The 27,800-nt window shown below is 39.4% G+C and overlaps 1 protein-coding gene across 1 annotated transcript; it reads left to right on the forward strand.

Annotated features, from left to right (window-relative positions):
• Position 1: 1 nt before the first annotated feature.
• TULP3 (TUB like protein 3) lies at positions 2-27,800 on the forward strand. The gene is made up of 11 exons (XM_054390605.1): positions 2-180; positions 11,455-11,506; positions 13,223-13,385; positions 15,791-15,967; positions 17,623-17,753; positions 21,709-21,906; positions 22,393-22,505; positions 22,877-22,991; positions 25,089-25,187; positions 26,826-26,997; positions 27,518-27,800. The coding sequence occupies exons 1-11, from the start codon at positions 2-4 to the stop codon at positions 27,649-27,651; spliced, it is 1,533 nt and encodes a 510-aa protein (XP_054246580.1). The 3' UTR covers positions 27,652-27,800.

Genomic DNA, 27,800 nt, shown 5'->3' on the forward strand with positions numbered 1-27,800 from the left:
CATGTATGGGGCTGGGCCCTCCCCACCGCGGGGCGCCCTGGCCAATGGGCGGGCAGATTGTCGCGCCTTCGGCCAATGTCGCTGCGTTTCGGCATCGAGTTCCGTTGCCAAGGGGAGCGGCGGGGCCGACTGGGTGGCCATGGAGCGCTCCAGGGGCAGGGCTGTCCCCGCCAGCTGCAGGTGAGAGGGGCCCGGGGGTGACGGGACCTTGTGAGCGTGTGGCCTGGGGTCCGCCGTGTTTGTGAGGCTATCTTCGGTCCGGTTCCGCATCTCGGTAAGGGTGGCCCGGTGCGGCGGTTCCCACCGTTGGGCGACGGGCGCGGTTTCGGGAAGGCGGTGTCTGAGTTAAAACTCTGGGCTGGGGCTGGCCCAGTGCTGCGCGCAGCTCTACTTTGCATCATCACATCAGAAGCAGCGGCCAGTGCCGGGCTGAGTGGCCGCGGCGAGGCCTGGGCGGGCAGAGGGGCTGTGATCACCTGTGTGCTGGCTCCGCAGATGGTAACGAGTACCCGCGGGCTAACATCGCGTTGTCCGGCTGGGTGTTGCGACGGCAGCAGGTGCTCAGCAGCTGGCTAAGATCTGACTTTATGTTCAACGTTATACATAGTGCATCATCAAAATATTTGCATGTTAAATTGGTTTTGTGAGGTCTGGGTCTGTGCTGCTTGTTTCTAGGTATTGCTGCAAATCTGTTTTACAGCATTACTCTGCTCTTCTGATCCTAATGAATTTCGGTGTATATGGAGCATGTTCCATATGCCTTTGCAAGAAAAAGAGAAGACTAAGTGAAACGAACTTAAATGATGTAATGGGAAAGACAACTGAACTTCGGAGTAGAAAGAAACGTGGCGCTCCAGGGGTGAGGATTCAACTACCTCCTTGGGGAGCCCATTCCAGTGTTTGAGAACCCGAACTTGAATAGCTCAAAACTGCAGTTATTTTGAATTAAATGCAAGGATATGGGCAGGCAACAAAATTTGACAGAATTAGTGTTGTTATAAAAGCCACAGGGAAAAGAAAATAATTGTACACTGATTTTTGAATGGAGAAGGGAAAAGCAAGTAAAGAAAGAAACCTGAAACCTTGAATTCAATTCAAGTCATTGAATTGTAAGGAACACAGTTTAGAAGAGAAATTTACTTATGACATGCTCTTGTTTTTTTTAGTGGAAGAAGAAAAGAGACAATAGATTTGGAAAGGGTCCACAAAAATGCTGTGAAGTGCTAGAAGATGACTTCTTTACATGCACCAATTCTGGAAATGGGTTTTTGAAAAGCTGGTGGTTGGATGCATGTGGATTTCCTTGCATAGATATTGAGTGTTTGACAGAGCTTAAACTACAGGAAATGATGCTGCTTTTCTGCTAACAATTGTAATAGTATCTTTTCTTTCTGTTAAGAAACTTGGGTTTGCATACTTTTATGGGTGTCACACAGAAACAGCCTTAACAATAATGGTGATTCCTGTGACAGCTGTTTCCTTCCCACCCACAGTTTATTAAACAAATTATTTATTTCCTTAACTCTCTTTGCATCAGTGGTTAAAGGAATCTGGAATGCATCAACCGAAGTAGAATTTTACATAGTTTTTAAATAAATCCTTAAGGTCTGTTTTTTAAGGGTCTGACTCTGAACTTAATTCACCAGCACTATAATAAGATGCAGAAAGACAAAAGACAATATTCTCCAGAAGCATCTTACTTTCATAAGAAGATAATGGTAAAATTGTCCACAAATCATTCATTTAGTTATTAGAACTCCTTTGGTAAAATAATTGTCAGTTGTCCAAATAGTGGTTTGCATAGAAAAAGTAACTGTGATACATAATAACTGGTAGTTCACAGCAGTGAAGTTGTGCTACCTATAAGGTTTAGAGACGTTGTACCTGAGAATCAGTTAACAGCTTTTTTTTTTTTTTTTTGCACACCCCCTGTGCCACATTTTCATGAGGTGGAATACCTTTATTACTGAGCAATATGTAAAATATGTATAAAGATATTAAAAGTACTTTATTTCTAGAGGACAGAAGTGAGGGAAACAAGTCAAAAATAAATACATATGATTTAGTAAATATGCTTTGGGATACCTCGTGACGGATAGACAGCTGAGATCTTGGATTTGGGCCATCTCCAGAACAAGTTGTCTCTTGACACCTTGACACTCTGGTGTTGTGTCGATGTATCTTCCATCTGAGGTGTCTGAAACTGAAATTGCTTTTTTATTTTAAAGTTTGATTGACTTTCAGGTAAGCATGGCACAGCTGCCTTAATACTTTAGAAAATGGTAAGGTTGATAGTAACTATTTCACAGTTTTGATAAGTGCTATACCTTCTCTCTTCATTTGGGAAAGTTCGTTTTGAGACTTCACATGAAATGAATAGTGTTGAATACAATAGAAGCATTCAGATAGTTCTAAGTCATTGTAAGTTTTTCAGATTTTGAGAAAAGGATCTGGTTCTTACAGTACTATGTATTTTAGAATCTTGGAGACTGAAGTTCACCTTTTTGTACACTAATTTTGCAATATACAGGAGTACTTAAAGCTTCTCACATGCTCCCTTCAAAATGTGCTTCAGCTTGTGACTTGCAGATGTCATGTATAAAGAATAAAACATTCAAGGTACAAAAATCTTGACTGAGTCTACAGATCCTACAAAACTAAGTGTCCACTACACTGGTTTCCTCCATGCTTCTTGGGTGACTAGATATGTATGAGTTATTAGTTTGTGCCAGGAATGCCGGGATACTTCCATGGTGTCTTCAAAAGTTAATGAAGAAAAAAGGCCTATTATCAGTAAGGTCAATTTTCGAAAGATTGAGCCTGTGGACTGAAAAAGGTTAAAGAATTTCTTATATTGTTGTCCAGACAAAAGCCCTTTTGATGTTTGAAAAACTGTAGTGTATATGAGCTTGTGAGAAATCTTGGTGGCTGCTATGCTTGACTATTTTATATAGATGCAGCTTAACTCTAATTTTTTGGGAAAAAGGACAGGATATTTTGCTAATGGCTTTGGCTATACCTCTAGTCCAGAGAGGTCTGTTAATCCTTGGGTATTTGTATTTGGCCATGGGTGACTTTCTTGAAATTAACAAGCACAGTTTTGTAAATTCCAGGATTTATAATTCTCCAAATCTTAGATAAAAGAGAACCATCTTAATATCTTGTTTGCTTCATCCCTTTTAAGTCTGAACATTAGAACCAAGAAATCTGTTCAAAATGAGAGAAATCTGTAAATATTTTGTAAATATTTGAGGTATAATCCTAGGAGTACGGTTTTTAAAGAGAAGAAAACCTTTCGTGACTGCAGTTTGATACCACTGCTGTCAGTGTGAATGAAGGAGGCAATCACCTAACTTCCTGTGAGGTAGACAGTAGTGATGAGGGAAAGAGCAGCAATACCATTACGTCTGTTGTTAAAATTTTGAAATACAATTTGAAATTTACTCGGTAACTATAATTCATAGAACAATGAAGAGCTGTCTTAAAGGTGAGCCTTGTTTTAATTGTCTTTTCAATTTCTATTAGGTTCTTCCATCTCTTACAATTTAGAACTACTGAGGTTACTGATGACCTACCTTTATAGAGACAAACATTATTTTTTCTTCTGCTGCCCTGTGTTTTTTGGTTTATTGGTATGCTACCCATAGAGGGACAAGTGCCCTGATTTCAATGTCATTATGAGCTTATCTGTGAAAACTTTTCTACAACCAGACTTGCACTGGAATAGCTCCACTCTTGTCACTGAGGCACAGTTGGATCTCCAAAATAAAACTGTTGATTGTGTTGTAGTTGGGTCATGGGATGAATTCTTTTCTAAGTTAATTTGTTGATAAGCTTAGAGTTACTGTCTTAGATTACTGCAAGAACATTTAGCTTTACTCCTAGTGTTGTTTAAAACATATTCTGTGAGATGTTATAACTCTAACTGCCTGTTACTGTTATAGAAGTCTGTGGTCTCTTCTGTACTCCTTGTCCATATAGCATTCTTATGTGAAATCTGAGGGGAGTTAAAAAAAACCCCAAACACCAAGAATCTAAATCTAGTAGTGGTATTTTTCTGAATCACCTAGTCTTTGATGGAAATTAAATTTTACTGCTTCTATTACCTTAATGGCTACACCCTCCCATCAGGTGTTTATAGACATGGGTAATATCCTCCCGAGCCTTCTCTTCCTGAGGCTGAACCATCACAGTTCTCTTAACCTCATCTCTATGAAAAATAGTCCAGTCCCTTAATTTTTGTGGCCCTTTGATGGACTTGCTTCAGCATGTCTCTTTTTTTCATGAACTGGACAGAGCACACTTCATTTGTCGTCTTGCCAATGCTGAACAGACAGGTAGGGTCACCTTCCTTGACCTGCTGGCAATGCTTTTCCTAAGGCCCAGGATGCTGCTGGCCACTTTCGCCTTGAGGGTGCATTACTGGCTGACAGTCAGCTTGTTCACCAAGACAGTATCAATCCATTTCTGAAAAAGAAATCTCATCAGACTTTATTCGTTGTCTCAGCATAATTCAACTTTTCTCCCACAAACCATTCATTTGTCAGTGTTCTGTTACTTTAATGGCAACTTCCTGTTTAGTTTGCCTGGCAATCTTGCTGATTCTTCTTACTTCAAAGCATGCTTGTGTGGGTATGTAATAGACCAGAGCATATCCCATTCCATTTGTGATATGATAGTTTTGTGTTAGGGGTGTTTTTTGCTTCCACAGATACTCTTTTGAAGCTGAAGACAGGACTGATTCTTCTGAGTGGTTGCCTACCATGTTAAATCACTAGAACAAGAACTGTAAAGAAAAAAGTTTGTGTCTCCTGAACCAATACTTTCCTGCATTAACTTAGATGCAGTTAATGCAGGAAAGTTCTAGATTGCATCATTATTTACCTAGTTGCATTTGACATGTGGAGAATCACCCCAAAATGGATGAATTTTCGGAGGAACTCTTTTATGCCAGATGTTCTTGCTGAGCTGTTTAAACCTGAAGAGCCTGTTATTTTCAGGTACATTTCACCTACTTTTGAAGCATTGTATAGTTAATGGAATTACTGCTTTAAGCAAATATGGAGAGCATGGTGCTGTAAGTATAGCTTTGATTAAATTAACTGCTTTCTTGGGTTTAGCCAACAAGACTAATGATTAATATGTTCATGTTTCATAAGGAAAGATTTTTCTATATCATGTGTCACATTGTTTTTCCTAAATTCCTTTATTCAGCAAGATATTCCTATTGCTCTGAGTTGTTGAGGCAACCATTCTGCTGCAATAAAGGCAAAACATGCTGTTTTTTAAAATGTATGTTTGTTTTCTTCGGTTTGGGGAAGGTAGGATGGAGTGTTTTGGGTTTGAGTGGTTTTGGCATGCTTCTAATCCATGTAACTTTAAAATACCTGATAATTCTACAGTGAAGTCCCATTTTTAAAACTCTGAAGTAGGTAGAACAGAAGTTTTAAAGGAATAACTTGCCTTTGCATTTCTTTAGGATCTTTTGTAGGTTGTAAATTGTTCAGATAGTTGCTACAAGTCATTGGCAGGAACATGCAGTGCCTAGGGGATTCAGTTGTGTTTTAAAGTGGAGTAGGACATATAAAGCTGGATGCTTGTCTTTCTATTCCACCAGCTCACCCTGGTCTGGTGGTTGACTTTATTGTAATTATTAGGCCATTTTATAGATATTTGCAAATGTTCTGAGGTCTTATTCAGTCTGGGTCATGTGAGATATAATTTCTCTATTAAAGTGTCTCCAAGAGAGTCTTTATTCACAATAATAATTCACTCATTCAGAATTGTTTCAAAAAATAAATTTTCTATGTCATTGTTCACAGAATTGCAGAAATCCAGGTTGGAAGCGACTCCAAGAATCATCTGGTCTAACCTTTCTAGGTGATAGTGTAGTTTAAATAAGATGATCTAGCACCCTGTCAAGATGAGTCTCAAAACTGACCAATGTAAGGGAATCCACTTCTCTTGGGAGATAATTCTGATGTCTAACTGTTCTCATGCTGAAAAATTTTCTTCTGGAGTTCAGTTGTAATCTCCCCAGGAGTAGCTTGTACTCATTATCCCTTGTCTTCTCTGTTGTTCCTGTAATATGATCAGTAGATGAAAAACTTGTCAACCAATGTTGTGAAACCTTTCTCAAAACAGTGTGCTTTGGCATCAGAAATCTGCACATGTTTTGGTGGTGTCAGGGTGTGTGTGTAGTGTGAGGATCAGAGGTAAATCTGGTTTTGCCAGAAAAAGCTTTCTTTTTGTGAGAAAGCTAGACAGAGGCTAAAACTTGTCCTTGTTGAAAGGACTGTTTGAAAATAACTTACAACAGAAATGTTGGTGCAGGCTGAGCTGTATCACTTAGGTGTGGTATTGTATGGCTGATTCACAGCAGATCCAAAGTTTTACTTTGGAAAATCTACTGGTAGTTAATTGTAGAGGAAAGAATATCCAGTCTTTGCAAAACAAAGCCCATTCTTTTGCCTTGGGCAAGGGAGAAAAAAAATTGCTAATGCTCACTCTTCAGGATGCTACGTTAGGCATTTTCCCAGAAATAACCAATTAGAGTTGCAGGGAAAGCAGATGGGACTCCTCCCTTTTGTAGATTGGAAGTTGTATTACAGATGAATTTTGATCCTCAACCAGTTCTCAGAGACAGTATTGCAATTTTTATCTGAAATACATATTTTAAAAGATAATTGTTCTTCAAGTTGTCTCTTTTCTACAACTACTGATTTTTTTCATAGCTGTGGTTCAGATGAGTACATTTTCCAGAAAAGTTCTTTGCAGGTGTAAGAGCTAAGCTTCTTTCACACCAGCTAGCTCCACATTTCTCACTGAAGTTGCTTTTACTTGCATTTCTACAACTGAAAATAAAATTAATGAAGAGTTGTGTCACAAGCCACATTCTACTCATTGCCTGATTCTTAACTTCTGGGAGTATTGTAGAGACATAACTGCTGCCACTATGTTAATAAATTGCCCTGCAAAGGAAAAAGGAGTTAGGTGAGCTTTGTTAGATTCCTGATATAAGCAGCCCTTGTAGAATGAGAAATGGAATGTAATGTATTGGAAAGTTTATAGTTAGTTTATTGAGTGTTTGAGTTCCTGTAAAGGAAGTAGAGCAACAGAAACAGCTAAAACCTTAATGATCTTGATTGGATCCTTCTCTGGAGACTTTCAAAACATACCTGGATTCATTCCTGTGCAGACTACCCTCGGTGATCCTGTTTTTGGCAGGGGGGCTGGACTCGATCTCTGGAGGTCTCTTCCAACTTCTAACATTCTGTGATTGCTAATGTATACGCTCATATTCCCATCAATACTGAAAGACTGTATTTGTTAAAAGAAGGATTTATGTGCCAGACTAACAAAATACCAAGCTTGTTTGTAACAAGATACGCTGAACTCAAAATCTAGTCCAAGTTAAAATGAGATGAAAGTTTCTGCTGGAAATTTGCAGAATAGCTTTAGTTACCTGGGAAACTTACAGATCTGCAGGGCCATGCTTCTTTAGGAGTGAAAAAAACTAAGGGAAGTAGTTCTTGAGTCATGCAATTGTTTTGGTTGGAAGAGAACTTTAATATCATAGAGTCCAACCATTTACCCAACACTGCCAGGTCACAACCCTGTCCCTCAGCACCACATCTCCATGACTTTTAAACTCTTCCAGGGATGGTGACTCCACCCACTGCTGTGGACAGCCTGGTCCAGCCCTTGACAGCCCCTTTGGGGAAGAAATTTTTCCTGAAATCCAACTTAAACCTCCACTGGCACAACTTGAGCCTGTTTCCACTTGTCCTGACACTTGTTACTAGGGAGAAGAGACCAATCCTTCACCTCACTCCAGCCTCCTTTCCAGGAGTTGTAGAGAGTGAGGTCTCCCCTCACCTTCCTTTTTTTTCAGACTAAACAATGTCAGTTCTCTCAGCTGCTCTTTGTAAGTTCTCTAGACCTTTTACTCAGCTTTGTTCTCATTTCTGTGGCTTTTCTTGCTTCCTCTGTTTCTTGCTCTTTCCCTTACAGCTTCAAACCGCCAATTCCTTGCAAAATTAGTTCATAATAAAGGTAGCCTTTTATTTCACTCATTCAATGGTAATTATGGCCAAGTGCTTAAAACATAAGTATTGGAGGGGTTTTGGGTATTCATGGACACCAAAAAGTTATACTCTAAACAGGAGTGTTAACTCTGCCATTTTAGAATTACAAACTATGTTATTGAAAAATAATATACATTCTGGATGGACTGTCTGTAGGATCATAAATCATAGAATTGCTTTGGTTGGGAAAGACCTTTAAGATACAACCATTATCTAACTGTACTATGTCTGGTGCTAAAACATGCTCTCAGCACCGTATCTCTGCCTCTTTAAGCAGGTTCAGGGATGGGGATTTAGCCATCTCCTTGGGGAGCCTGCATGTTTGGGAACTTTTTCGGTGAAGTTTCTTGTACCATCCGACCTAAACCTCCCCTGGTGCAACTTGAGGACGTTTCCTCTCATCCTATCAGTTGTTACTAGGTAGAAGAGACAGACCCCCACCTTACTCCAACCTCCTTTCAGGGAATTGTAGAGAGTGAAAAGGTCTCACTTCAGCCTCCTCTTCTCCAAACATCTTCCTCATAAGACCTGTTCTCCAGACCCTTCACCAGTTTTATTGTTCTCTGGTCATGCTTCAGCACTTCAATGTCTATCTTGTAATGAGGGCCCCAAAACCGAACCCAGTACTCAAGGTGTGACCTCACCAGAAAGGAAACTGTATAAAGATAGCATTAATTGCAAATATGAAAATCTGTTAAATAACTCATGAATTTTCTCTATCGTGGTTTGGTATTCTGAAATCCGCTGTCAGTTAGCTTTAGTGGATTCTTGAGCTAATGGATTTTGTTAAATGTAGCAGAGGAGTTGGTGGGTCAAGTCTTAAACAGTCTGCTCTTCTTCAGCATCTGAGAAAAGGACGATGATGATAGGCTGCTCGAATATTTTCAGTTCTTATTTATCAAAGGTAAATGACCAATTCATTTGATGGTTGTGGGTTTTTTTCCTGTTTTGAATTGTGGTGTTGTAGCTATGGAAATGCTTCTCATTTTTCCTGGATATTTAATTGATCTTACTGCATGTAAACCCTTCTGTATTAGAACCATGCTCAAGTCTCAGCAAAGTGGCTGGAGATGAGGCATTGGGTAATCTGTGTAATGGTACTGTTCCAACAGTTTTCAGACCTGCCTTTGACATCATATAACTTCATTCCAGTGTGGGTAGGAAACAATTTTAAAATATGAAGTAAATAATTTTCATTGAGGATTTCTGCAAGGCATGTATTTGAGTCCTAATATTTTCAGCATTTTGCTATCTTCCGGATGAAAAAGAAAACCTGGAAACTTACTAGTGTATTTCTTTCTTTCTACTTTCTGAAGAGACTGAAATTGTTTGGGATATATTTTCTATTAGGAAATGCAAGAATACTACTGATAATAGCTTGTATTTACACAAGATACCTTTGTAGTTATTTTTAATTATTTAATTATAATCTATTAATTATGTTAATTATAATTAAATAGATAAATAGATAATATATTATAGTTAATTATAATCTATTAATTAATTATAATTATAATCTATTTAATTATAAGAATGTGTCTGTAAATCTAATATTGATCAGAACTTACCTGGTCAAATTTAATAGTTATCAAATTGCTTTATGACAAACTCTCCGCTGTTAACTAATGTCATTATTTCTTAAGTAGGTAGGTGTACAAAAAGAAAAGGAATATTAACCCTGCTCACCCTTTTTATTTTTGTCATGAATGCTTCAACTGGAGCTTTGAAGCATTTTTTGGGCTCTGCCAGAGATGGCCTTTTTGATCACCTGTGCTTTGATCACATTTTAACTTCTGTGGCAACTAATGTATACTGTGTTGCACTCAGTAGATACCTTTTAGCATGTTTCTTAAACAGTGGATGTTTTCAGGTGGAAGGGACTGTATTACTGTAACTGTTTGTGTGGAGACATGCAGTAGCTCTCCATCTCCTCAAGAAATACATTATTTCTAGGTCCTTTATTGCCTTTGAATCCAAGGTGCTGCATAATATTGGTCCGTACGAGTTTGTAGAAGGAAGGCGTTTTTAAGGTCCTATGTCTGTTACGTGATGATATTCAAAATACATTTGAAAAAACATTATAGAAATAAGGAAAACTACAAAGTAAAAAAAAAACAGTGGCAGTGGAAACCTGCCTTAAATGCCATTAGTTGGACAGTGGTGTTAATTTTAGAGTATATAAACTGTTACATATAACATGCACATAAAACCCCTTTTTATGCATGTTTTAGTCTTTGAGAAGAGGGCTTGTGTTAGCTTGTCTGGTCTGCCTGTAACAGCCTCTGACCTGTTTTCTGCTTTCTTGGAAGTTGAGTCAAACATGGGCTTACAAAGGGTTAAAGGGGCTCAGAGCCCTTTCTCCTCTTGTGTGTTCTATGTGCTGTGCTCCAATTCCCATGGCTTATGTTTTGCAGAAACCCCACCCTGCCTCTCCCTGTCTCTCTCCATCTTGCTGGTTTTCTCTCTTAGGGTTATATTAAGTCTGCCAACTTGTGACGTCACATCATTGGACAGTTGTGCATACCTAGACCAGACAGAGAATTTCCTTTTTAAACTGAAATTTTGGCTAGACCTGCTTTTCTGCATGCCATCAATAAAATATGTAATGTTTGTCTGTTTCCTGTATTAAGTATCTTCCTGATGCTTTCTCTCTTCCAGAGAGGTCTTTGCCAAAGCTTTGTAAGAAGAAAGTGCACAACTGTGATAGACAGAATGTATGCCCGCTTTTCAATTAACCTTTTCCCTTTGTAGGGTTAACTGCTCTAAATAGCATTTTGTGTAACAATTCATTATCATACTAAAATAAGTGGGAAACTTAATGAGTGAAAAAATAGAGTTCCTGTGAAAGTTATTATAAAACACTTAAATAGCGAAATAAGTATTTTTTTCATCTCTAGGTGATGCCAATACAATTTCTGATATTAACAGTAGTTCTGGGAAGTCTGGTAGGAGGGGGAAATGGTGTAGGTTTGACTCCAAGAAAAACTTAAAATTCAGAGTTAATTTGCAATTGGATGCTCTATGAAGGAAGAGGGGCATTTAATGAATTGCTTTGAACTGTGTTAAGCCTTCAAATATAACTTGTCTCATAGCCCATCATTGTTCATCAGTAATGAAGCCTTTTTAGTGTGCAAAATGTTTTCAGTATAGTTTACTAAGGTGATTAAACTATAGTTTGGTCCTGTTTATGACAGAACATGAGTTTTTTTGGTTTTTTAATGCCTTGTAACTTGGTCTTGTCATGGGATAAAAGTTATATCTTATCAGCTGCTTTAAAGTTTACAGTGAAGTTGTAGTCATTGAATATCCTGCACTCTTACCAGGCAAGCAAGTTAACTAGCAATAATTGATTTGTTTCCTTTTCCAGCGCCTTTGAGGATGAATGCATGAAACTGCGACAGCTGAAACTAGAGAATCAGGTAAAGGATTATGCTGAAGCTGGTTAAAAAAAATAGGAAAACAAGCATTAGCCATCTAGAGATGGAAGAAATGGAGGCAATGTGCTAAAAATGCTCAGTCTAAAAAAATACATAAGATCTCATTGCTAACATTTTTCTTTAAAGCTACGATCCATCCCACCTGGCCTACTAAGGCAGAACTCTACCAAATAATCAGTAGTATGGTACTGCACCTTCAAGGGTGGAGTGTTGGAATCTTCCTGTATATCATCTTCCTGTTCATTGCAGTTGTAGAAAGAATACTAAACTTATTTGTCTTATTAGTCTGCTGTGTTATATTCATCTAACACATCTGACTTCTTAGATCATTGGAAACTCATCAGAACTGGAGTTGGTGGTTTGCCCACCAGTCATCCTTTAATCATCCTGTATTCTGATCTTATGCTTTTCTGTTCTGAAAGAAAATGTTTCTGAAAAATACTTAATACCTGGAGTTCACAAAATCCTGACGGATTATAATAATCTGCATCTGCTATTTATTGAAAGGGTTATGTATTCTGGTATCCTTTCCATGAAATATCTAAATTATTTGTTGTAATATATTATTTTCTACTGTAACACAGAGCTGGAGAAAAAAGACTAGTTAGACAAAAATAAACCAAAAAAAAGAGTTTTCTTTTTTTCTACTTCATTTTAGGGGAATAAGTCTGAGAATACGTAGTACTGAAGGTAAGGCTGTTCTGCCACCTTATGTAGAGAAAACGAACTGCTACTATCTATTCTGTCAGTGGACTTGTAGAATTTTTCCATCTCAATAATCAATGTAGTAGAGAGAAGCCTTCATAAAACAAATTAAATTACTGTCAAATTATGTTGCTTTGATTGTCATAACATTATTGCAAGAGGACCTACCAGCAGTAAGGTATATGTTTCAATGCAAACCAGTATTATCCCATTGGATTGGTGAGTCCTAGAAACTCTTTGATGAAACAGAATGTACTATAATAAGAAAAATTTTCACACTGGTGAGCACTGAAATGTTTAAAAAAGCTCATGTAAAAGAATAATCAGTTAAGTATCTGTGAAAGTTATTATATACTGTATTGACCCCAATGTTTTATTTTTTAAATTAGATTTACTGTTCTTTCCTTTCAGTCCTGAATTCCCTGTAAAACTTTTGCAAGGTAGATCAATTTTCCTTTTACTAGATCAGTCCTATTTTAATTACTGTAATTTCTCTCCCCCCCTCCCTGTCCCTGCCCTGTCCCTTCCCCCTTCCTGCCCCTTCCTTCTCTCCTACCCCCTCCCTCCCCCCAATCTTATCTCTCAACTTTGGTTTCTGGAAACTATTTGTTTTGAATGACAAGTTTTTAGACAAAATCAGTTTCCTTTGCAAGTCCTGACTGTTTGACTGGATTATAAATTTTGGCTTATGGATTGCTGCAGTTTAGACTGGTTGAAAGGAATTTAAATTATCCACTGATGTTTGCAGGATAGATCAGAAAATAAGCAGGTGTCATCACCTATCAATCACTGCTGGAGAAACAAAGGCTATATCTTGCTCTAAAGACACAATGGTATCTGTGTTGTATTTTTGCACGAGATTATGAATATTTCAAGTTTGGTGGAGATCCTGATCACTGACATGTCATTGCTAATGGCTGAGGCATGGCTTCTGCCTCTCTGGATATGGGTATTCATCCTTGGTTTTTTTTTTTTTTTTCTTTTATTTCACAGAGAGCTCTTCTAGAGAAGAAGCAGAGGAAGAAACGTCTTGATCCCTTGATGGTACAGCCAAATACAGAGGCAAAGCTGCGTAGATCAAAGCCCAAAGAGTGTGAGGAACAGACTCCTTTAGTAGAAACTCCTATCCCTTTCCAAAGCAATGTTGTTTTACATGGTAAGTAATCAACCTGATTGCAACAATGTTCTCCAAAATGCCAGTGCGTGCATTTTATGTCATGGATGGGCACCTATGTTGATGTGACAGTTGTCAGTTGATTACATAGCTTTCTATGTACAGAAGTAGAATTGTAATAGTGTATGGTTGAGCAATACTGAGCTGTAAAAACAAAAAAATGCTTACCTCAAATTTTGTGACAGCTGAGAATCTTCACATGCCTTTGAGTAATCTCTCCCTTGTACTAGGCTAACAACAATTGTAGAGGTGGGTCAGGAACTTCTGTAAAGGTAGAGAGATATAAATCCAAAATAAGATTCTTCTTGAAGCTGTTGGATGAAAAAAAATAATCCAATAGCAACTACCTGTACTTTTCTTCATGATATACTCCGTCTCAAGAATGTGTATGATTGAATGATACTGTAAATAAGAAGAAAACGAAAGTCTTTTTAATACTGACTTTGGTTCTTGCTAGTTTTTACCTCATCTATTGTTTTCTGTGGGCTTCAATGACACAACTGAAATGTGACAAACAAGCTATAATGGTCCAGAAAGTCAGAAGCACAAAATTGTATCAGAGCCAAAGATAGTAATTTGGTGGGCTCAAACATTATAGTAAAATAGTGTCCATTCTGTTAGGAATGAAGAGAAATCCATTAGTGAGAGTGCCTTGAGACTTACATGGCACAGTGAGGAAAACAGCAGCAATGAAACCCCTACATTCTAGTGAAAACGTCAGGAAGTGGTTTGAGGGCCAGGATCCCATCTACATATCAAAAAAGTCACAGGAAATGCCCTGAGATTTCAGGATGCATTCTCTTGCAGGATGTTAGAATACCACCATTATATTAGTATGGAATTGTCCTGGGTTCAGCTAAAATAGGGTTAATTTTCACAAGAGGCTGGGAGAGGCCACAGCTAGAATAGCTGTGTTACAGTGTGGTGGGCTGAAATTCCCCTCCCACAATAACAACTCCAGACTAGCTCAGTACGGAAGCAAATGAAGAGACCGCCACAAGCTGGAAGGAGCCAGCAAATGGGGCATTGGATATTATACTGAAGTCATGGCCATTGTGTGAGGGGGGTGTTGGCTGGGAGAAGGGCAAGAGGTTTGAGACAGCAGCTACTGCTGGGGACAGTGGCAGCAGCGTTTGGATGGTGAGCAGTTGCATTGTACATCGCTCATTTTATATATTATTTCATTAGCATTGTTACTGTTTTCTTCACTTTTTGTATTGTTATATTAAACTGTCCTTAGCTGAACCCATAGGGTTTCTTCTCTTTCCTGTCCCACAGGGAAAGGGGCAGTGGGGGGCAGTGAGCAAATGGCAGCATGGTGCTTAGCTGCTGGCTGGGGTTAGACCACGACAGGAATTAAAAGTATAGAGTAAAATTTTAAAAACCCAAACAAACCAATGTTGGCTGGTTTGAAGAAGATGTTTTGACATATGTTATCCCCTGCCTTTTTAGTGTTTTTCTTGTTCTCCAGATGTCTTTCAGGATCATAGGATGGGGAGGAGAGTGGTGATGTGGATGGTAGCATTTATGTGTTTAAAGTAAGGTTTGTTAAAAGATACTTTTTAAGTCAAAAAGCAAGTGAGAGAAAAGATAGCTAAAATTCCTAAATTAGGAAACTGAAGTAGTACCAAAACTATGAAAAAGAAAAATGAAAACTAACTGCTTCCTCACTAGCTTCCATACTTCAGAAGCTTCCTCAGTCCAGACAAATCCTGCTACAAAGTGTTAAGAGCAGAAAACGTGAGAAATCTGGTGACTAGATAATGCAGTAAAGTTTGAAGAAGGAGAACAGGAAAAGCAAGAAATCCAAAGCTGGATGTACACTTGCATATTGTGTGCTACACAAAAGTATATGTAAATGTTATGCCAGACTCTGACATGAAGACATTTCCACTAGTTATGTTGTGCAGTGTATGGCTGTGTTGCATGTTTAAATGTGGAAATTTCATTTCTACTGAAAATACAGAGGGCATCTGTTTAGGTTTTTTTCTGCCTGTGGCTGTAGATATTTCTATCACATTGGTTTGTGATGTTCACTCTAGAGCACTCACTTACTGGCACAGGATCAAACCAGGAACGTAAAGGAAAAGAAAATAGCGTAGTTGCCCGTAAATAAAGTAAATCAATGTGTGTGACAAACACAACTCATTTTAATTGATTAAGCCCTTGTAAAAAAATAGATACGGCCACTATATTTATAAATAGATAAACTGACGCCTAATGTTTAATAGGTGGTCTGTACTCCTCCCAAGATTCTGAGAAAAGCTGAACATGGATACATCAGTACTTGATAGAGATGCTTGAGCAAGGGCAGACAAAATGGATGACCATCCTGGGATGTGTCCTTAACTATAAAAAGTGGACTTGAGCATTCTGTTTCATTGCAGGCATTGATGGACCAGCTGCTTTCCTGAAATCAGAAGTGCAAAATTTGGGGACCAAGTTCCAAAGTCTATCTGCTGAATCTTCCAAAACAGAAGGCAGTGCAGATGAGGAAAACGATGAACAGACTCTAACAGACACAGCGGGAAAGCCTGATCTCCAAGAAATCTTACATAAACAAGGTAACAGTTGATAATGGGCATTAAAGCAGCATTAAAAAAAACCCCTAATGATTATGAAGAATCGTGAAACGAATGTCTGTAGGATATTCTAAATGCAGAGCTAGTAAATTCTACAGCATGTAGAAATGCAGAACTGCAGTTCCTTCTTCTGATAATAGTTAAAACACGCCATTTATGTTCTACAGGTTTTGTTGTGTAAGTTCTGGGTTTTCTAAGAAAGTTGGTGACAAAAGGCTGTGTTTATATTTTGCTGAAGTTTTAAGGGTATTTTAATTCTAGATATATTCTACCTAGATATGATGCTTGAGTATTTTCATAACAGCAGAACCTTCTATAGCCAGGAAATGCCATAACTTAAATGTGTAGGAGACTAACAAGAAAGGTGCTCTTCTAAGTCAGATGCTGTCACAATCATCAGTTTCAGAGTTTTGTATTCAGTAGCTACATCTAAATGAGTAGTTTCCCAGTGGAGTGTCTGTCTCTGTCTTCCAAGTATCCTATGTGGTCGCCAGTACTGTGGGAAACAGTTTTGGATGCATGCAGCCTAAGCACTCTGCAGCAAAGTGTTGGCTGGTGTTTAATATGGTACACAGCTTGTCTTTATGTTGCAGAGCCTCTCTTCCAGAATGTTTCTAGTACACTTTACATATTAAGGTACTACCATAGACATAAGTACTTCCATTCAGTTGTCAGATGCAACAGCTGCTTACCTATGGATAGCAGCATTACACAAGAACTAGGAGAGGAAGCAGGAGAGAATATCTAGAACCTTCAGAGGAAATCGGTGGAAATAGAATATTGAAATTGTCCAGAGCTCTGTGATTAATGCCTTTTCTCTTTCAAAATGTGCTTTGGGAAGTTTACTGACAGGTTGTTAAGACCACATTTTTCTATTTCATCTGAGCAGTGCCTGTATATGTAGAGTCATGTTGGAGCACTGTTGTAATATTGGTTCTCAGAAGATAACTTAGCTTAGGAGGCTGAATGTGTTTATCTTCTGTAGTGCTCTATGTGCTTTTTGATTCTACAACCAAGTGAAAGAATAGAGTTACAGTTCCAAGTGGGAAGGAAACACCAACAATAATGTGTACAGCAACTCTTTACAAATGTCTTTCTCCAGACTTGCTTTAGTTATATACCCACAGTCATTTTTACATTAGCTTAAAATTAAATAAGTCCTGGAACTACTCAGTCTGTGCTTCTGTTTTTAAAAATCAAACTTCTAGTAGCAGTTCTGAGGTCTGAGTTACTGCTGCTGATGTAAGAACAGGATACAAGACTAAGGGAAAATAGTCAAGGATGTAAACTGTAGAGACTCCAGCACATTGAATTGGATTTCCTTTTCTGTTTTGTTCTTAAGACACAGAAGGTTTTTTCTTGTAAAACTAGGCAAAATTAATTCAATGACAGTATATGCTAAGCAATATGGCACATCATGTAATATGTAAAATGTGTATTAATGACAGCTGCAAAGTGTCACTAGGGGGTTGAACTATGAAGAAGCAATATGGCACAGAAAAGAATCAGCAGTTGAAACAACAGAAATCAATTTAAAAGACCAAATAGTTATGCAGAAGTTGTACATGAATTAGTGATGCCATGGACCCATGACATCCTCTTTTAGAGGTTACCTGCTTGATCCTGTATTCTGACAGGAATTTCAGGCAGTTTGAATTTTGATGAGGAGGACACAGAAGAAGAAGAAGCTAATAGGAGACCATCACCTCATTCACCGTGTTCTGATTCTGAGAGGCCTGGTTCTGAAACCAGCGAGAAATCTTTTGCAGTAAGTGTCTTGAAATTCATTTCTGATAAGGGCTAGGCATATGCTTTATTTTAGTACTAATCCCTTGAGCACTGGGTTAAAATACAGTACTGCAGCTACAGTAGCTAGAAGACAGAGGAGGGTCATGACTGTCAGGTTATCTTACTGAAGGGCCAACCATTGAGTTAAACACAAAGAAGCAGTAACGATCAACAGAACAATGGCAGGAACCCAAGAAGCCTAATCAGGGAAGATGGGAACACAAAGAATTGGCTATTCATGTGACTTGCAAAGGAGAGATTAGGCCATTGTCTCCAGTTTAAAATCCACCAATATGACTCAGAGAAGCTTTGAAATGCTGTGCAAACTTAAGAGGAATGGATTGCTTACCTGAAGGTTTATAGCATTTATTGTGGGATGCAAGGGGAAACAGAATTTTGGGACAGAACAGAGAATTGGACAAAACTTTTGATGGGATATTTAGGGGAACGTCTTCAAGGGAAAGAAAGGGTTGAAGGTGAATCAGGATGTAATAAGAACAGGAAAATAGGGTCTAGGGAGAGTAATAGGCACCAGACACATGCAAACAGCTGCAAGACAGTATGCTTGTCTGTCCAAGCCTTGTGCCTGAGTCCTACCATCTTCTGAAAGTCTGGTTTTAACTATTTCTTGTGTGAATGTGTTCTTATTTGTGTGTGAGATGATAGATGTATCTGCATACGTATACTGACAAACTATATGCTGGACTAACCAGTGAGTTGGAAGAGAGCAGCATCAGAAAGACTCAGGGTCTGAGCTAGTGACCAGATAAAGGACATAGAGTTAGGGCATGGATGCTGGACAGCCTTAGCAGTCCATGCTGCTATTCCTAAGACAAGTGTGACTATATTTGTGAGTTAGCTGAGTTCTGCCACACCAGTAGGTGAGTAGTAGAAGGCGTCTGGGTATTAGCTACTTGGGAGACTGGGCTATAAGTGTCAACTGCTGGACATACAAGGTGGGGGATACTGGAGGGAAGAAGGGGTGAGAGCCACTAGTGACTTTCAAGTCTGTGTGTGTCTCAAGCTTTGTACTGGCTGTACCTGGGAGCGGAGATAAACCATCAATCTCACATCCAAGCTGCAGTAAGGGACAAATCTCCTGAGTTCTACAATCTATAATAGATTTTAATTAGATTTCCAGTTCCTTTGGGGACTATAGCTTGCATCCTGACTGTACATGTTTTTCTAAGGTTCTTCCACCATTTATCTGAAATGGTTCCGCTCTCCGCTTACTCCATTTCTTGTTTTGTCCTGAACCAATAATCTCAATGCTTGTTTCAGTCACAAAAATCCCAGCCCATTTTACCGCACTATCCATCAGTCCAGCTTCTCTTCAGTCTGGGCTGCAGTGATCACACACTGGTAGAGTGCAAATGAAGGTTAAAGAAAGCTTACTTCCTGATGAGAAAGAATGGAGAGCTAATGTCCACAGATGAGGAGAAGCCTGATGACATATTCAATAACTTACTTGCTTCCATCTTCACTAGCAACCTTGCTCATCACCCCTCCCAATTTGATGGACCACTAGATGAGAACCACAGGGGTAAAGTCCTTCCCACTGTAAGTGAAAGTCCAGTTCAGGACCACCTGAGGAATCCAAATATACCTGAGTCTATGGGACCTGATGAGATGCATCCCAGAGTCTTGAAGGAATTGGCCAATGTAGTCGCAAAGCCACTCTCCATAATATTTGAAAAGTCATGGCAGTCAGGTGAAGTCCCTTATGACTGGAAGAAGGGAAATGTGCCCATTGTTAAAAAGAGTAGAAAAGAGGATCCTAGAAATTACCAAACTGTTGGCCTCACCACTGTGCAGGGGAAGATCATGGAACAGATCCTTTTAGAAGCTATGATAAGGACATGCAGAACAGGGAGGTGATTTGAGACAGCCAATGTGGCTTCAGCAAACACAAGTCCTGCCTGATCAATCTGATGATTTTCTAAAATGGAGTGACTACATCAGTGGACGAGTGAAGACCAATGGATGTCATCTGTCTGGATTTCTGTAAAGCCTTTTATACAGTGAGTGTACTGTTCAATGGATAAGGAATTGGTTGGATGATTGCATCCAAAGGGTAGTGGTCAATGTCCAGATGGAGACAGGTGACAAGTGTTGACCCTCAGGGGTCTGTACTGGAACCAGTGCTGTTCAATATCTACATTGATACGGTCAGGGAGGTGCAGTGTGCACTCAGCAAATTTGTTGATGTTACCAACGTGAGTGGTGCAGCTGACAAGACTGAGGGATGGGATGCCATCCAGAGGGACTTAGGCTGGAGAAGTGGGCTCAGGTGAACCTCATGAGGTTCAATAAGGCAAAGTGTAAGGTCCTGCATCTGGGAAGGGGCAATTCTTGGTACCAATACACGCTGGGGGATGATGAGATTGAGAGTAGCCCTGCAGAAACTGACTTGGGTATACTGGTGGATGAGAAGCTGGACGTGAGCCAGCAATGTGCACTTGCAGCCCAGAATGCAGCAAACTGTATACTGGGCTGCGTCAAAGGAAGTGTGGCCAGCAGGTTGAGAGTACTCTGCCCTGGTGAGACCTCACCTGAAGTACTTTGTCCAGCTCTGCAGTCCTCAGTACAGGAAGGACATGGAGGAGGGCCACAAAGATGATCAGAGGGCTGGGGCACCTCTCCTGTGAAGACTGGCTGAGAGAGTCGGGGTTGTTCAGTCTGGAGAAGAGAGGTCTCTGGGGAGGCCTGATAGCTGCATTTTAGTATCTGAAGAGGACCTACAAAAAAGTTGGGGAGGGACTGTTCAGAAGGGCTTGTAGCAATAGGATGAGGGACAATGGTTTTAAACTAGAGCAGGGGAGCTTTAGGTTGGACATTACCAGGAAGTGCTTTACAATGAGGGTGGAGAAATACCAGAACAGATTGCCTAAAAATCTGGGTTGAGGCCCTGTCCCCAGAGACATTCAAGCTCAGTCTTGATGTGTCAGCCTGGTCTAGCTGGAGATGTCCCTGCTCACTGAGGGAATTTGGACAAGAGGACCTTCAAGGATGCCTTCTAACCTGATGCATTCTATGATTCTATGATCTTGCTGCATCATTTCCCACAGGGTGTTTGAAGTTTGACCAGGGAAGACATTCTTCCCCTGTACTCAGCACTGTTTAAGGCCACATCTTGAGTACTGTGTCCAGTTCTGAGCCCCTCCATTTAAGAAAGATGTTGAGATGCTTGAATGTGTCCAGAGAAGGGCATCAAGGCTGGTGAGGGGTCTGGAGCACAAGCCCTATGAGGAGAGGCTGAGGAAGTTGGGGTTGTTTAGCCTGGAGAAGACAAGGTTCAGAGGAGACCTTATTACTCTCTACAACTACCTGAAAAGAGGTTGTAGCCAGGTGGGGGTCGATTGCTTCTCCCAGGCAACCAGTGACAGAACAAGAGGACACAGTCTCAACTGTGCCAGGAGAAGTTTAGGCTGGATGTTAGGAAGAAATTCTTCACAGAAAGACTCATTGGCCATTGGAATGTGCTGCCTGGAGTGGTGGAGTCACTGTCCCTGGAATTGTTTAAAAAAAGACTGGACGAGGCACTTAGTGCCATGGTTTAGTTATTAGGTGGTGTTGGGTGATAGGTTGGACTTGATGATCTTGAAGGTCTTTTCCAGCCTGATTAATTCTGTGATTCTGAAGTTCTAAAAGCTTAGACTGTTTGACAGAGTCTCATCCTATTTTCCACTTCCTGGAAATTCACTTATCTCCAGTTAATGGTTACTTTTTCTCCCTTCCTCTTGGGGCCCAGTCTTTCCTCAGAGTGAAAGTCTTCAGCCACTTTCTTCAGAGGAACACAGGTGATCTCTCGTTTAACTTCCTTTCTCAAATATCTTCTTGAGACATGAGATCATCTGTTTCAAGAGACCTTTCTTGTGGAATACCAGAGCCTCTGATCTGATGGTAATTAGCTAATATGATGGTTCTTCCCACAGGAAACAGGTGCTTCCTGCAGTCCATCCCCTCAAGCAGATGCACAGTTGGGAGAGGTGGAGAACTTGGAGGATTTTGCATTCCGCCCAGCACCCCGTGGTATAACAGTCAAGTGTCGAATCACTAGAGATAAGAAGGGAATGGATCGGGGTCTCTTCCCTACTTATTACATGCATCTGGAAAGGGATGACAGCAGAAAGGTATTGGAAGCAGCATACAGTGTCTTAGTTGTTGTATTCCTACCACAGAATATCTTTCCCATAAGGGAGAATTTCTCTTAAGAAACTAGAAGCTGAGGAGACCCAGCATGCAGATGAGGACAGTTTATATTTGGCCAAGGCACTAAAGAGAAAAAAAAGCCATAATACAATGAAAGATTACATTAAGAAGTATGAAAATGTGAAAGATAACAGCAGGGAGGTACCTGCTGCAAAAGAAAAGGAGAGAGGACTAGAAAGGATAGTTATATTAAATCTAGAGTGCCAAGTGAGCTAAGTGCAGGAATGGGTACTTTCAGGATGAGTACTTGTGGAAGAGATCAAAGTTGTGGAGACAGTAATGATAGCACAGAACAAAAAGGGAAATGGATGTGGGAAATGGAGAGATAACAGTTTGGAAAACCATGCCTAGCAATGCTTCTGCATTCTTGCAAAGCTCAAATATTGATCAAACTTTTGTATTTCCAGACATTCCTTCTTGCAGGGAGAAAACGAAAAAAGAGCAAAACATCCAATTACCTCATATCAGTTGACCCAACAGATTTATCCCGGGAAGGGGAAAGTTTCATTGGAAAACTCAGGTGAGAACCTCAGATGAAAACTATGGACAGGAGAGACTGGATTTTCATTTTATTTGAATGAGTAGAAAGCTGGTCTTAATTCAGAAGTAATGAACTTGCATTGTCCTACTTAACATAATCTGCATTCAGCAGGATTGGTTATCATTCACTGTGGCAACTCAAAAAAAGGAATTCTGGATTGATGCTTTTCCAGGATAGGTTACAGGCTCAGTTCACCATGGGCACTTCACAGAAGCTCCTTACTGACCTGGCAGTAAACATTCAGATGGCAGAAGATGTGTGTTTACATGGTGCTGTACAAATACTTTCAGAATATGACAAATCAATTTCACTGATGCCTCTCTCTCTGTCTTTTCTTAACTTGACACTAGGTCAAACCTCATGGGAACTAAATTTACAGTCTATGACCATGGAGTTAGCCCAGTCAAGGCACAAGATCTAGTGGAAAAGGCTCATACCAGACAAGAACTTGCAGCTATTTGTTATGTAAGTAGTGCCTCTTCCCTTTTAGGCACCCCCCACCTTTGGGGTATTTTTTTGTATTTGTTGCCTGGGTACCAAGGAAACAAGGGCTTACCAAATCATGCTGCTTTTGGTTGCAGCCTCCACCACTTAACTTTGGAACCAACTGGCCAATTTCAACCAGGTACAACAAAGGTCAGAGGCCTTGAAAAAAAAATTCTTACAAGTGCGATGGAAAAAAGAATCAATGAAGGGAAGGGAGAGAGATGTTAGCTAACACCCTGGTTACCTTCTCAACTGGCCTATTTGATGTATGGCCAGTCAGCATATCTGAACTGCCACTTGCCCAGCTGCTATCTGGGCTCTAAGGAGGAATTTGGAGTACACTGTGAATCAGAGTTACTTCTTGCAGAAACAAAGGCATTTTGGTGGATAGGAAGATAGCAGTATTGCTGTGGCAGCTTGTTGCTGGTAAGGATATGGCTCCAGGGGAAATTGTGATTTGCTAGCTCTGTCCTAGAGATGTTTGTTCTGGTCTTGAGGATCACCTTGGTCAAGGCTTCAGAGTGAGGAGGCACTTGGTGCACACTCCAGATACATGTGATGGTTCTTATATCACGTTGTTTCATATTCCAGTCCTAAAGTTTGAGTAGAATTTGAGGCTTTTACAAAACAGTGTCCAGTCAAGGGGAAGAATTTTTACTTTTATCACATGTAGAGCAGCAGCAAAAATTTAAAGGTGCCATAGCCCTACTGGATCATCATCTTGATTTTTTTGCTGTTGATCTTAATGGCATTTGGGAAAAAAAATGAATGCAGTAATTCCAGTACTGTCCTGTTTACAGATGTATCAATGGCTGTCTTTCTTTGTATACAGTATTCTTCAATTCCCTAACTAACTGTACACAGCAAGGTGTTAAAATGAATAGGTCAGATAATATGAAGTAATCTTTTCAGATTTCTGAACTTTTATGTACAAGAAGTTCATAAAGTTTAGATACTAATGCAATCAGTACCTTCATTCTCATAACATACCCCTAGGTTTTCTGAAGTGAAATAATAACGGTTACAACTCCAAAGACGTTTGTTCTATGTCTACAAAATACACTAGTATGTTAGGGGAAGGTGTATGACTTCTGTCAATCAATTCACTATTTCTAAAATTTCTGACTTTTTAATTCATCTTCTGGAATTTTAAAGGTTATCTGACATTGTTACCAAACACTTTAAGTGGACCCTTGGATTTTGGCTGACATTGTTAAATGGATGGTTTGGGAGCACCAAGACTTTTCTTGCACTTTTTATATTCAGTCCGCTTGGAGCATACTCTTGCAGCACCCTGGAAAAATGTGCTTGTCTTAAGATTTGAAGATTCAACACATGCTGAATACTTTGCCTTCTGTGTCTGTTCTTAATAATTTATAAAACAGCATGATTTGAGAGAAAATTTTAGGTATGCTCTTAAGCACAACTAATGGCATCCAATTAGTGGCACCCAAAGAAGAATGGAATTCATTCTTCAGGAGTGCTTTAGCCTAAATGGTAACAAAAGGAAAAGGCCTCAAGTTGCACCGGGGGGGTTTAGATTGGATATGAGAAGAAACTTCTTGACTGGAAGGGAATAGGCTCCGAAAGGAGGTGATATAATCTCCATTCCTGGAGGTGTTTAAAAGCTGCAGAGATGTGGTGCTGATGGACATAGCAGAGTTAGATAATGGTTGGACTCCATTAAAGGTCCATTTAAACTGATACTATGATTCTATGATACATAGATAACGTAGGCTCAGGACAAAGATACTTGCCTTTTATCATACTTAAGGCTTGTTCACTAGCAAGATTTTAGTATGTTTGTGCTTCAGATGCAAAAATGGCATTTGTCTGATTTCATTATAAATAGATAAACTTATTCTATGGATGTTTTTTAATGCAGTTCTCAAAATGAGAGAGAAAGGTATTCTGAGTGGTTAAACACAGTTGCAGGTAGATAACTGCTGCTATGTTTTTGGCTAACATATCTAAAAAACAGTATAAACATGGATCCAACTTCAGTTTTGCTGTCTTTCCTTCTTTGAGATAGAGTATTTCATTTACTGAAGATAATGTCTTTCCTTATCTTTACAGGAAACCAATGTGTTAGGATTCAAGGGTCCCAGAAAAATGTCTGTGATCATTCCAGGAATGAACATGAATCATAAGCGAATTCCAATCCGTCCACGAAATGTGAGTTACGGAGTTTGTGTTTCAGAATGGTGGAAGAAGCTACAATTAATACATAAAGTGGTATTCTGATGTAGTAGCAAGAAAATAAACACATTTTTGATTGGAATGTTATAAATATATAAATAAATATCTGATTGGAATCATATAAAAGGAGGATTTTTTTAAGGAAAGCATGAGATGAGAAGGATGGTGTTTTGTGGTGACTCTTTAGCTGAGCATTTCTCATACATACAGGGGATGTTCTAGCTCAAATGAATATGTATCTTTTTCAGTTCTTTCGACACATGTTTTATGTTTGTGATAGAAGACTAAAAGGCAGAAGGGACAGCTGCCAAACAGAAGACATTGTTAGTGTTTTAGGCTAGAAAATTATATTTGTAGTTATGTTATGAGTAGATATGAGTAGGACAAGAGGATATTTGTTGAGGTCAGAGAAAACAAATCTTCAAGAGTGGAAATTCAGAGTCATGAGAGCCTCAAAAAGTGGTTTAATTTGTGAATGGGCAGGAAAATTGTATCTGAAGGTGGCCATTTATTCATCATCTTTCAATTTGTATTGCCATCTCCCTCTCTGATAAATCATGGCACTGCCTTTATTTTTCTCCCCTATTTTCCCAATTGCTTTGCCAGCAAGCAAGCTTACTGACAGTGGACAAGGCTGAAACACAAAGAAGCTGCTAAAGCTGTCAGTATGGGGGTTTGACTCTGGTTTTGTCCTCGGTAGTGTAATGCCTGCAATTAAGCATTATTGCCCCCACTTTAAGGGAGGAAAAATTGTATCTAATTGCACTTTGATGCAAATTTTTAATTTTATTTTTGCATCTTTGAAAAGTAAATAAAGGTAAAAATAAAAATACAGAGTAAAAACCCTAACATGAAGTTCTATTTAAGTTATCCTCAAATCCACTATTGTACGTGTATACAATACTAAACCAGCTCAGCCAGACCTCCACAACAGGTTGTTTTCTGATAATTTTTTCCTATTAAGTAACTTCAGATGGGATTTGTTGCAGAACTTTACAAAATAAATCATATGTCATTAGTTTCACTCACTGCTATTTGTGGTTCCTTGTAATTCATTCTGTTTGTCAGATTTAATGTGCTGTTTTACCTCGTTTTTGTATCATTTTGGTTTTATTTCTGTCTGGTTTTCATATTGTGCATCACTATTAGACCAAATAGGATAATGAACCTACTTAAGGTGTACTTACAGCCCTCTGAAGGCATTCCAGGGCCTGGCACTGTGCAGTTAACTGTAGATTATTTTCTTTGGTTTCAAAATTTAGAATGTTAGAAATTAATGCTGAACGCAACAGGATCAGAGAAAGCTTATGAGACTCAGAAAGGATTCCTGCCAGCAGTACAGCAGTCATCTGTGGACTGTGAATTGCTCCCTTTCCTATACACACACTTCTTCTCTCTCACTCTTTTTTTCTTGTTTGGGTGGAAATATGGTGATTGAACTGAGAATCCAGGTCTCTTTCTGGTACTTGCAGGAAACTTTCAGTGAGACACTGAGTTTAAATGCTGTCGTTGTGTTTCATTAACCAGGGAATGACCTTCAAGTGTCAGAGCTCACTAGTACTCAAAAGCAGAGTCATGACAAACATGATAAATGTATTTCTTTCTTCTGAACAGGAACATGAGAGTCTGCTGTCAAAATGGCAAACGAAAAATCTGGAAAACCTCATTGAGTTGCACAACAAAGCTCCAGTCTGGAATGATGATACTCAATCCTATGTTCTGAACTTCCATGGAAGAGTCACTCAGGCCTCAGTGAAGAACTTCCAGATAGTCCATGATAATGACCGTAAGAGTCTGGTGGAGAGCATGTGGGGCTTATTTTGACAGAGAGAACTCAATTTATTTATGAAGACTGGGAGGGAATAAGGATATTCTTCCTGAAGAAGGGAGAGTGGGTGGAACAATTAATCTCAGAATTATTGGGGACTTTTCAGTTGTCCAGAAAATTTTATAAGGCTGTTCTTTTTCTGGGGTGGGTGCAGTAACTGCTGTCCATAGCTGCAGCAAAGGAGGGGGGCAAATGCAAGCTTCTTGAATAAAAAGAATTAATACAGCACCTTTAGCCCAGCAAAAAAAGTGGTTTGAACTTTGTTTCTGAGAAGTAATCTCAAGAATAATACTCTAGAGATCAGAATTCAAGATCATTGTGGTGAGAAAGGATGAATATATGAACTTTTTTATTTTTAAAATTTATTTTTTTATTTGGGATTTCAAGATGTTTGGAGTTTTTTGTAGTTGGTTGGATGGGTTTTTTTTGTAGCTTCACTGTGAAATTTGTCTCTGAATCTTTGGTTTTCTCTTCCCAGCTGACTACATTGTGATGCAGTTTGGCCGTGTAGCAGAAGATGTCTTCACTTTAGACTATAATTATCCTCTCTGTGCTCTTCAGGCCTTTGCTATTGGACTGTCCAGCTTTGATAGTAAATTGGCCTGTGAATGAGAAACAACAGATTTGAAACATGGAACTCACTCCCATTCCCTCATCTTGTTATAAGAGTTCCAGGTGGAGTAATGAAAAGCACATTCGGGATGGAAGGGGACTGGACTCCAGATTTCTGCAGATTGAAAAGCCAGAGGCAGGCTTCAGAA

This window comes from Indicator indicator, chromosome 1, assembly GCF_027791375.1.
Source record: "Indicator indicator isolate 239-I01 chromosome 1, UM_Iind_1.1, whole genome shotgun sequence".
NCBI lineage: Eukaryota > Metazoa > Chordata > Aves > Piciformes > Indicatoridae > Indicator > Indicator indicator.

What these genes read in the sequence shown, in the direction of transcription:
- TULP3 (XM_054390605.1), top strand. Translation starts at nt 2, where the DNA reads ATGTATGGGGCTGGGCCCTCCCCACCGCGGGGCGCCCTGGCCAATGGG. An exon ending in GCTGTCCCCGCCAGCTGCAG is followed by an intron (nt 181 to 11,454) that starts GTGAGAGGGGCC and finishes TTCCTTTTCCAG; the next exon opens with CGCCTTTGAGGATGAATGCA. An exon ending in AACTTGCAGCTATTTGTTAT is followed by an intron (nt 22,992 to 25,088) that starts GTAAGTAGTGCC and finishes TTATCTTTACAG; the next exon opens with GAAACCAATGTGTTAGGATT.